The sequence below is a fragment of the Primulina huaijiensis genome, chromosome 8 (assembly GCF_012295235.1).
Source record: "Primulina huaijiensis isolate GDHJ02 chromosome 8, ASM1229523v2, whole genome shotgun sequence".
Classification (NCBI taxonomy): Eukaryota; Viridiplantae; Streptophyta; class Magnoliopsida; order Lamiales; family Gesneriaceae; genus Primulina; species Primulina huaijiensis.
In genome coordinates this window covers 18,020,914-18,030,772 of record NC_133313.1, presented here as the reverse complement: position 1 = coordinate 18,030,772, position 9,859 = coordinate 18,020,914, and the positions used below count along the sequence as shown (strand labels likewise).

General features: G+C 35.4%; 2 protein-coding genes and 1 long non-coding RNA gene across 3 annotated transcripts; 2 read left to right on the top strand and 1 right to left on the bottom strand.

The window, feature by feature from the left end:
* Positions 1 to 670: 670 nt before the first annotated feature.
* LOC140982428 (uncharacterized) lies at positions 671 to 3,652 on the top strand. Its single transcript, XR_012176265.1, has 2 exons — positions 671 to 900; positions 3,362 to 3,652. It is a non-coding gene; the product is annotated as an uncharacterized lncRNA (long non-coding RNA).
* A 2,488-nt stretch (positions 3,653 to 6,140) lies between these two features.
* LOC140983184 (endoglucanase 1-like) lies at positions 6,141 to 8,516 on the top strand. The gene is made up of 7 exons (XM_073450119.1): positions 6,141 to 6,368; positions 6,441 to 6,650; positions 6,917 to 7,117; positions 7,246 to 7,338; positions 7,420 to 7,581; positions 7,666 to 7,777; positions 7,976 to 8,516. Exons 1-7 carry the CDS (start codon positions 6,147 to 6,149, stop codon positions 8,470 to 8,472), a joined length of 1,497 nt encoding a protein of 498 aa, XP_073306220.1. The 5' UTR covers positions 6,141 to 6,146; the 3' UTR covers positions 8,473 to 8,516.
* A 374-nt stretch (positions 8,517 to 8,890) lies between these two features.
* LOC140983475 (uncharacterized) lies at positions 8,891 to 9,738 on the bottom strand. The gene has a single exon (XM_073450542.1). It carries the CDS (start codon positions 9,629 to 9,631, stop codon positions 9,020 to 9,022), a length of 612 nt encoding a protein of 203 aa, XP_073306643.1. The 5' UTR covers positions 9,632 to 9,738; the 3' UTR covers positions 8,891 to 9,019.
* Positions 9,739 to 9,859: the final 121 nt, after the last annotated feature.

The window sequence follows — 9,859 nt, the reverse complement described above, 5'->3', positions numbered from 1 at the left end:
ATTAGCCTAATAAAAGAGAGACAATTAAAATTATATTCATTCAAATTATAGTTTTAATGGTCATTTGTTCTTAAATTACCTTCTATATTTCATTGAAAATACATAATCTTCAATGCAGAGACTTTATTTAGTTTATATGTATTTTTAAAAAAAAACACGAGTAAAAATTATTATAAATAAAGTGTTTAGAGATCTAGAACTGGTATGCTAAAATTTAATTAATTAAGTTAGAATTCATGTATTTTCTCAATAAATTTCAACTCATCAATACAAATTAATTAAAATTTAATTTTAAGTTTTTTACTAATGATTGGCATGTCAAAATATGTTATGATTTATTTTCTTTGATTTTTACCTCTTTATGGGTTTTTTCTTAAAAAATCAGTTTATATTAGAATATGCTCGAGCTTTATATAATTTATGAGTAGGTCTCTTGTGAGACGGTCTCACGAATTTTTATCTGTGAGACGGGACAACCCTACCGATATTCACAATAAAAAACAATACTATTAGCATAAAAAGTAATTCATGGATGACCAAAATAAGATATATGTCTCACAAAATATGACCCGTGAAACCGTCTCACACAAGTTTTTGTCAAAATTTATTTAAAAAATTGAATTGCATCAATGATAGTTATATTTTTTTTGGTAAATTGGCTCGCGTGTTTATAAAAGAGAGTGAAAATACCATTTATTTTCAAATTTTCTCGAAAAATATATATGTGCACAAATCGGTTCGACGATTCGGTAACTTGAAATTGAAATTCGACAGATGATGGGTTATGTGCTGCGAGTGAGGCTTGCGTCGTTCTTCACCGGCGCCGCCGTCTCATGTGCCGCGGGTCTCTATTTATTGCACAAGGATTATAAGATAGCTCACCACGCCATTTCTGAACAGGTAACCATGTTATGACTGATATTTTAAATGCTTAAATTTTACGGGAGGTCCATGGTTTCGTTATTGTTGGTAAATTTTCTAGTTTCATGAATTAGATTCTTGATTGTAAGGATACATGAAACCTTTAATCATGTAATACTGTTAATTGTAGGTTAAAATGAAATCGATGTCTTTTCTTCGTCTTTTTATTTTTATTTTTGTTTCATTTGTGGTATTACTTTCCTAATAAACTGGATTTAATTGCCTTGGTTAATAGAAAATGGATTCAATAGACTTGAAGAATTAATTCAGTTCTAGAATATAATAGGTCGAGCTGTAAATATGCTCAGCTTTAGAAGTGGTGACATTTATGTACAGTTAATTTGGGATTGCATTACATTTGCCGTGGCAGAATTTTGTGGATGAAGGGTTAACATCCATAGGTAGGCTTGTATGAAGAATGTTCAATCGTTCAATATCTTTGTTCCTGTTGCATTTCTTTAACCACATAATCAACTCTTATCATGCAAAATATCATTTTCAGTCACTTACCTTTAGGGTTATCACGAAATGCATCCTTTATTTTTTGAAACATTTATATTTCATTTTCAGTTTTAAACACAACCTGTCTTTTTAATTATACAATTGTGCATTTTGTCTTGTATGTTATGTGGGCTAGTTCTGTATCTTTCCCGGTATCAAATTTCATCCTGAAGTCACCCCCTGTAAATTAATATCTCCCTAGAACAGGAAAGAAATTGGGCCTTCTTTTTACAAGTATTGGGGGAAGGTGAAATTTTGGACATGAAATTAGGCCTGCTTTAGATATTAAAGGTACATAGATCTTTAACAGACCAGGGATTTTGTTTCGATTATCATGTAACAATTGCAAAAGTTTGGTTAAAAGATAGTGACGTAGAAGTAATCTCACAGTTATATTTGGATTGCAAGGACGGTCGTTGACTGCTCAAGTGTTGGCAAAGATAGTTGTTTTGGTTTTAAGATCTGCCGCTGTTTGAGATTACAATGAAAAGATGTTGGTTTGACTCTGGCATATGATAAAAAATTTAATCAAGCAACATGGTGGAAATAATGAAACTGTTGTCAAAAAGAAAAAGTAATAAGATCTTCCAACATGAGTATATTATGAAGCGCTATCAATCAACTGTGGCTACGTGCTCAAAAAATTTCCTAGACCAATAAATATAAACTAATGTAAGACAAGTAAGATTTGGTGTTTATCAATGCTATTAAACCACTTTGGCCGAGTATTAAACTCTAGACCATGGCAACCAACAATAACAACTCGTTGCTTTGCCAAAAGTCTATAAATCCCGGTCAGGAACAACAATTTATGAAAGTTGTAGCATTACAAGTAGGTCAGTAAAGAATCTGGGAACTTGAATTACAAAGGCATTGATGGGGCACATATTCTGTTTTTGTCCATGACTCAGAGGTCGGTTGCGATGTGCAATCAAAATTTACACCTTTATGACCATTAGGTATATTACATGTAACTCTCTTATACGCACATCAAAATTGTCACACCTTTTGACCATTACGTAAATTACATGTAACTCTATCATACACTGTCCATCTCATACCCAAATTTCATATTAAGTGGGGGATAATTTCACCATAAGAAGGTTTCATAGACTTTGTCCAAATCATGTAGTGTGTTGGAAAAATTGGCTTCTGCTGTAAAAGTAACTGAAACATCGAGGGATTTAAAAAGAAAATAAACGGAAAAGTACATTCCCAATCAATATAATGCAATGAAAAATTTAGCAAGGTTAACAAGGACATAAAAGTGATGCTTTTGGAGTGATGCTTTTGGTAGAGGACTGGTAATAAGATAAGAAGCAGACATTCTGTCTATTGGTGATGTTAAATTGGGTGGGATTTTAATTTTAGCATGAAGAATTTATCTTTAGGTTACCCATCCAGCCATTTGATTTGTGAACTCTCACTTGTGGCCTGAAGCAAAGAAGAGTAGACATCCATGATCTTGCATCATTTTAGTTGTCAAATATGAAGGCAATGTTTGCTTTCGTTTTATCTTATTTTCCTTTCATTTTCAGAGTTTAGTTTTACATCTCCCTTTGATTATTAATTTTAAATTTAATTTTCATATTTCTCCAAAAATGCCATATTGCTATATATTTTTTAAGGGCCATATTGCTATGTTTTATTGTAAAACAATGCCATATATTTAAAATCTTGAAATACCCAAAAAAAACACCCGAAAACAATGGAAACAAAACCAATTATATCCTACATGTTTCAGTACAAGATGGTTGGTGACAACTTTATACGACCTTATAGGTAGATCATTCTACTCAATTTTTCATGATTCTGAGGGTAGGTAATATTTTTCTTGATTGTGAATTTCTGAGTTCAAAGTTCATAAGAAATCCGGTCCTATGAGAAACTCTAAGCTGAAAATTTTAAATGCGATTGGCTATTCCTTATTTTTTTGTAGATGAATGGCCTTTATAAATCTCTGGATGGACGTCTGTCATCTTTGGAGAAGTTAAAAGAAGTTGAGGCACCAAATCGTGTCGAAGCTGCTGAGTAGAAGTTCATGCTGCACCCCATTGCACAAAAATAGCAAGGCTTCTTGCTTCTTAGCTATCTTATTTATGTTTCGGCCGCGTATCCATGTAAGATCTGGGTAATTTTTCAAATGACTTTTAATAGTTTTATTTCATATCCTGAAACGTGTAATAAATGTTGATGTTGCAAGCTGAAATGTCAGATTTAATTTGAGATATGTGCTGAACGGATTATTCTATGAGTATTTTTCCTCTTATGATGTAGTCAAATGTTAGCCTTAGATCATCAACATATATGTCAACTTTTATAAAGATGTGAGAGACTCACATGATCTAATGATATTATAATAGGCGGAGAAACACTCATGCTGTAGCATAGACTAATCCGTGCAGAACACTGATTATTCTCACTCTATGAACTCTCCAGTAAACAGTCAACCTGTGTGCCAAAGTTCTTAAATAGCCTCTCTCTTCACTGAGCTCCATTTTCATGGCCTTTTTCTGTTTTTCTTTTCGTTTTCCATCACTTAAATTCTTGCTAAATTCATGATCACATTCAGCCGGTCCAGAAGGCACGAAAGAATCCTATGCGCATGAAAGAATCCTATGACGGTCTTTTGTTGTGGCTGTATGAAATCGAATAAAAAAAGCACACCAAAATGGCTGCTGTTCTGCTGGCATAAGCTTCCAGCTTCCCATCCTTTTTATGTGCATTCACGGGATACTAAAGGGGTGTTTGGATAGTGGGAATGTGTAATATATTTCCCGAGATATCTTTGAATTAGTGAATTTCAGATTCCTCTATTACAATGTTTTTAAGTAGTTGTTTCCATCAAATCTCCCTATTATTTCTATGCAACCTAAGATTTTGTGTATGAAATTTTAGTTTCAAAGCTTCGCACAGTATGTTATGTTCGTTTTAAAACTTTAATAAATATGCGACAAGTTTTATGACACATTGTTTATGGAGAAAACCTCGTTAATACAAAAAGTAAAGTAGCATGAAATTATATATGCTGCAGTTGGGCAATGGGAGCACACGTGAAATATAGAGCTTGTAGTTCCCGTGACTGCGATGCGACATCACAACTCACAAACGCCAAAACACCGTTCCAACTTTCGATCTCACTCGCACATTATGCTTCTGTTTTTGTGCAGATGACAATGATAATTGCACGCCTCCACCCTTTAATTACGCCCATTACCTGACCAAAATTCAACCAAAACCATTTAATTTTACACTGAAATCACGCAAGTCTCTATATCTTCTCCCTTAATGTTGCGATTGATTACGGCTGCTTTAAGTTTACCAGTTTGATGCCACTTATTATTTTTCTTTCTCAAGAAGCAATGATGACCATTGATATCTTTAAATCCGAGGCGCCAACAAGTCCGCATATTTATGGACCGGGTGTAAATGAAACGAATCGACTCGAGTCTAGCTAATGAAATGTTGGAGCTGAAGCTTAAGTTCACCACTTTTTGGATGCCTCTCCCAACTCAAACAATTATGACTCAAACAAAAAATCATTAATCTAGGAATTACCATAGTTATGTCGAAATTTGTTTTTATTTTGAAAAAAGGAACAAATCTATAAGTTATCCGCTCGTATTTGTAAGAAATTATTTTTAAAAGTTCAACTAAGCACTGAAAATCCGAGAAGTGGTGAGAAAGATTTCAAACAAGAATATATCTTTTTGTGTTGAAGTTCTTATATTTCTATGTCACGGATGGTCGCTCTGATCTATATTTACAATGAAAATAATATTTTTGACATAAATCATAATAATTTTCATGAGTCAGGTAAGGTTGAAAATATATCTGAGAAAATTGATCTATGACACTTTCTTATACGAGTTTTTGTGTAAAAAAAAAATAGTCGTTACATCAAATTAAAAAAAGCACCTCGTACACGGTTTACATATTTTATACTAGTCAATATTATATTAAAATATGTGACATGTACATTACATTAAATTCTTACCTTTTCTATTAAATATTTTAATATGTTGGTGAAAACTACCATTTTTATTCTATGTAAAAAAAAAAATTTGTTCCAACCCTTTTCTTCTCTTTCTGAATTTTCAATCAACCAACCAAAACAAAAAAATTATTTAATGCTTAAAATAGTTATAAATGTTTTTATATTGTACATTTTTTTCATTCATTCAAATTAAATTAATTATATATTATTAAAAAATAATAGTTTATAAATGTAAACATCTGCTCACACAATACGCTATATTAAAAATAAACCTCTCTGCAAATATCACTATAACTTTCATCACTTTCAGTCTCCCTCATTTTCTCCTTTGAATCTCCACTCCTATACAAATTCTTCAATACTTAATATATTTATATTATTTTTCTTTAATTTCAAAATTAAATTAATTATATCTATTAAAAATAATTATAACTATTTTCATATCTAAACTATAACTAAGATGTTCAGTACTTTGGCGGCTGATTTTGAGATTATCTTAAAAGATTTTGTTCTTTCCACCGTATGGGACATTAAGATCAAAACATTGTTTCCTCCGAACGCAACATGATGTCTGGTTTATCGCAGCTGATCCCGTGACTCAAAAATGTGATTTTCTTTATTTTATCTCACACATGACACAACTGCTAACGATTTCTCTAACCGCACAGCACACTCCTATAAATAAATATATGCGAGTTATGATTAGACTCACAAGCTTTTCAAGAAAATGTCATCTTGTTCCTCAACATTAAATGTTATCATGCATGTTCGTTGCTTCTCTCTATACTTGCTTATTCTATCTTGTTCTGCCTTCACTTCCCAAGATTATTCGGAAGCACTCGAGAAATCGATCCTCTTCTTTGAGGGCCAGAGATCAGGGAGATTAACCTCGAATCAACGTCTCACGTGGAGGGGTGATTCAGGGCTGTCTGATGGCTCTACCAACCATGTAACTTATATTAGGAGATAGATGGCTTAAATTGCATTTCATCTATTTAATATGGGGAAACTTAAATTTCAGGCTGATCTCGTAGGAGGATACTATGATGCAGGGGACAACGTCAAATTCGGATTGCCAATGGCTTTTACAACGACGCTACTAGCTTGGAGTGTCATTGAATTTGGTTACTCTATGCAAAATCAACTAGAAAATGCCAAGGAGGCCGTTCGTTGGGGAACGGATTATCTCTTAAAAGCAGCCACAGCTACTCCAGCCACCTTATACGTTCAAGTGAGAATCAAACAATTATCAACTTCTAAACATGACAAACTCGACCTCTAATCAATGTCAAGTAGCTAGCTAGTATCCCTTGGCGTACGTGAGTAAGGCAACGCATATTCGCGTAATTTAAAGTATTCTAGAACTACCGTAATGCTCCATTGTTATAAAATATGTCTTAGACATGATAGCAAACACTCGTTTGAGTTTATGACAGGTAGCAATATGAGGCACGCCATAACAACGTGAAATAATGCAGCATTATCTGAATGACGCAGGTGGGAGACCCTAACATGGATCACCGTTGCTGGGAAAGACCCGAGGACATGGACACACCACGCAATGTGTACAAGGTTTCGCCTCAGAATCCTGGGTCCGATGTAGCAGCCGAGACAGCTGCAGCACTGGCAGCTGCCTCGATCGTGTTCAAAGATTCAGATCCTCCTTATTCCAAGAAACTACTCAACACAGCAATGAAGGTGATCAGGCCGTTAATTGTTATCATTGTATTCTTCAATTCATCGCTTGCTCAAAATCATCACAGAACTTCTTCTGAATCACATATATATATCTCTCTGTGTGTGTGTGTGTGTGTGTGTGTGTGCAGTTGTTCGATTTTGCTGATAGCTACAAAGGTGCTTACAGTGACTCTCTTGGTTCCGTTGTCTGTCCGTTTTACTGCTCCTATTCAGGATATCATGTGAGGCATATTTGCACCATTTACTTTATTAGTTTCAGAAAATCGTATATTCCGAAGCTCATTTTCATGATTCGGACTCAGGATGAGCTTTTGTGGGGAGCATCATGGATTCATAGAGCTTCGGAAAATGCCTCGTATTTGGCTTACATTCAGTCAAACGGTGTCACACTTGGGGCCGATGAAGACGATTACTCCTTTAGTTGGGATGACAAGCGAGCTGGAACCAAAGTTTTACTCTCCAAGGTCACATTTCTTGTTTCTTAATTTCAGAAAATTTCAGCTGAAGGTTAAAAAGAACTTTGTTTTCCTTTTCGGTTATATTTCCAGGCCTTCTTAGAATTGAATGTTCAAGAATTTCAACTGTACAAAGTGCATTCAGACAATTACATATGTTCTCTGATCCCTGGATCACCCAATTTTCAGGCACAGTATACTCCAGGTTACCTTCCCATAATAGCAAAAACAAATAAATAATAATTTTAGAGACAAATAACGAAAAGAAATGCAAGTTTATGGCACCCTCTAAATAGAAAATCTAATTAATTCGTACGTCGTGTGACTTCATTCGATTCGTAAAAACATTTATTATCTTTCGGACAATTGGTTCGATAATGTCTAAACAAAGTATTGACTTCAGGGGGACTTTTCTACAAGGGAAGTGAAAGCAATCTCCAATATGTAACCACATCAAGCTTCCTCATCCTAACGTATGCCAAATATCTCAACTCAAATGGAGGAGTGATCACTTGTGGGATTTCTACCATCACCTCAGAAAACCTTGTGGCCTTAGCCAAGAAGCAAGTCGATTACATATTAGGCGAAAATCCATCCAAAATGTCCTATATGGTTGGATTCGGGCAGAGATACCCGTTACGTATACATCACAGAGGTTCTTCCTTACCATCTGTGCATGATCACTCAGCTCACATCGGATGTGGCGATGGATTCCAATACCTGTACTCTTCTTCACCTAATCCGAACGTTCTCGTAGGAGCCATCATAGGTGGTCCAGACAATCGAGATAATTTTTGGAATGATAGAAATAATTATCAACAATCTGAGCCTGCCACTTATATCAATGCTCCATTTGTTGGAGTCTTGGCTTTCTTTTCACAAGAATTAACAGCACTCTAGTTTGTTCTTAGTTTGTTCCTGCCAATCTTCAAATGGGATTCGGACCCTTCGTAGTAATTATATTACACTTGGTCTCTCTACAGTTACTATTTTTTTGCTGCAAACATATCCCCCCAAACATTAATCATTAGCGGATCATTAATTAATCATTTTAATGGATGTCGTTAATTAATTGGAACTCGGGAGAAATATAAATTTTTAGAAGAATTAAATATAAAATTATTTTCGATTCCATTGGAGACATTTATTTAACATACCATTCTTATTCTTATATTTGAAAAAAAAAATCACCCACACGCGAAAGATGTATCCATTGAGTTCCCAAGAGTCGATGGCCACTTCTTAAAACTTGAAGTTAATTTACGATTCAGTTTCGATTCCCATTAGGAGATCGGACATTAGAAATAATTTGGGTCAATTGCATTTCCAAAAATGGAAAGATTAGACAAAAAAACAAATATGGCACAATATATGTAAATTGAGAGAAAGTGCAAGTAAATTAAACCAAGAAGTCCAACGTTGGATTTTGCATGTATCTACCAAATTTCTAAAAGTCTAATAATAAGGATGCATCTTTGTTAGAATTAGAAGCCGCATTTCTACTGCTACAAAAGCTCCACTCATCAGATCCGTACACGCAGCTCCCACACTTCCCCACAGTTCTTACGCTCTCAATGAGCTCCTCCGTCTTCTCCTCCTCCGATAATATCTCCATCAACTGCTCCGGGCTGATAACCAGCTTCACTTTCCAGAACCCACGCGCCGCCGCCCTTGATACGGCCGACTTCTTCGTGAGCCCAACTGGGCTGTGAAACGACATCCTGTAGGGTGCCGCGGCAGCACCGGGTTGATCCGGGGCGCTGTTAGATCTCACGTGCCCCAACCTCGCCGCTTTTGATCCAGTACTGCCGCTTGTAACGATGTTGTCCAGCAGCGGAAGCAAGTGGTAGGACTCTCCGGCGGTGAGGAGTTGGCTGTGGGGTAACGGCTTCCAGAAGAGGTCGTGGCTCGGGAATATTCCGTGACCGGGAAACTCGTCTGTGATGGATTCCGCCGTTACAGGGGCGTGGAATTCCATTATGCCGCCGTTTAACGTCGTGACTTTGATAACGGCAGACTTGTCGCCGTCTGCCATCCCTCCGATCAAGCAATTCCCCATATATATTAGCTGAATTGTTCGTGTATGACATGTATTTGTGTGGTATTTATTGTACGTGTTTTTGGTGGGTGATTCAAATAAAGTGCAGAAGGAGATAAAGTGATGGAAGCATTGTGGCTTTAAGTTCTTTGTTGATGATGAAAGTTAAAGTAGTTAACATATAAAAACAAAAATAAAATGTTTGTTTTCATTAATTGATGGACATATGTGTGTGTCTTTATATATATA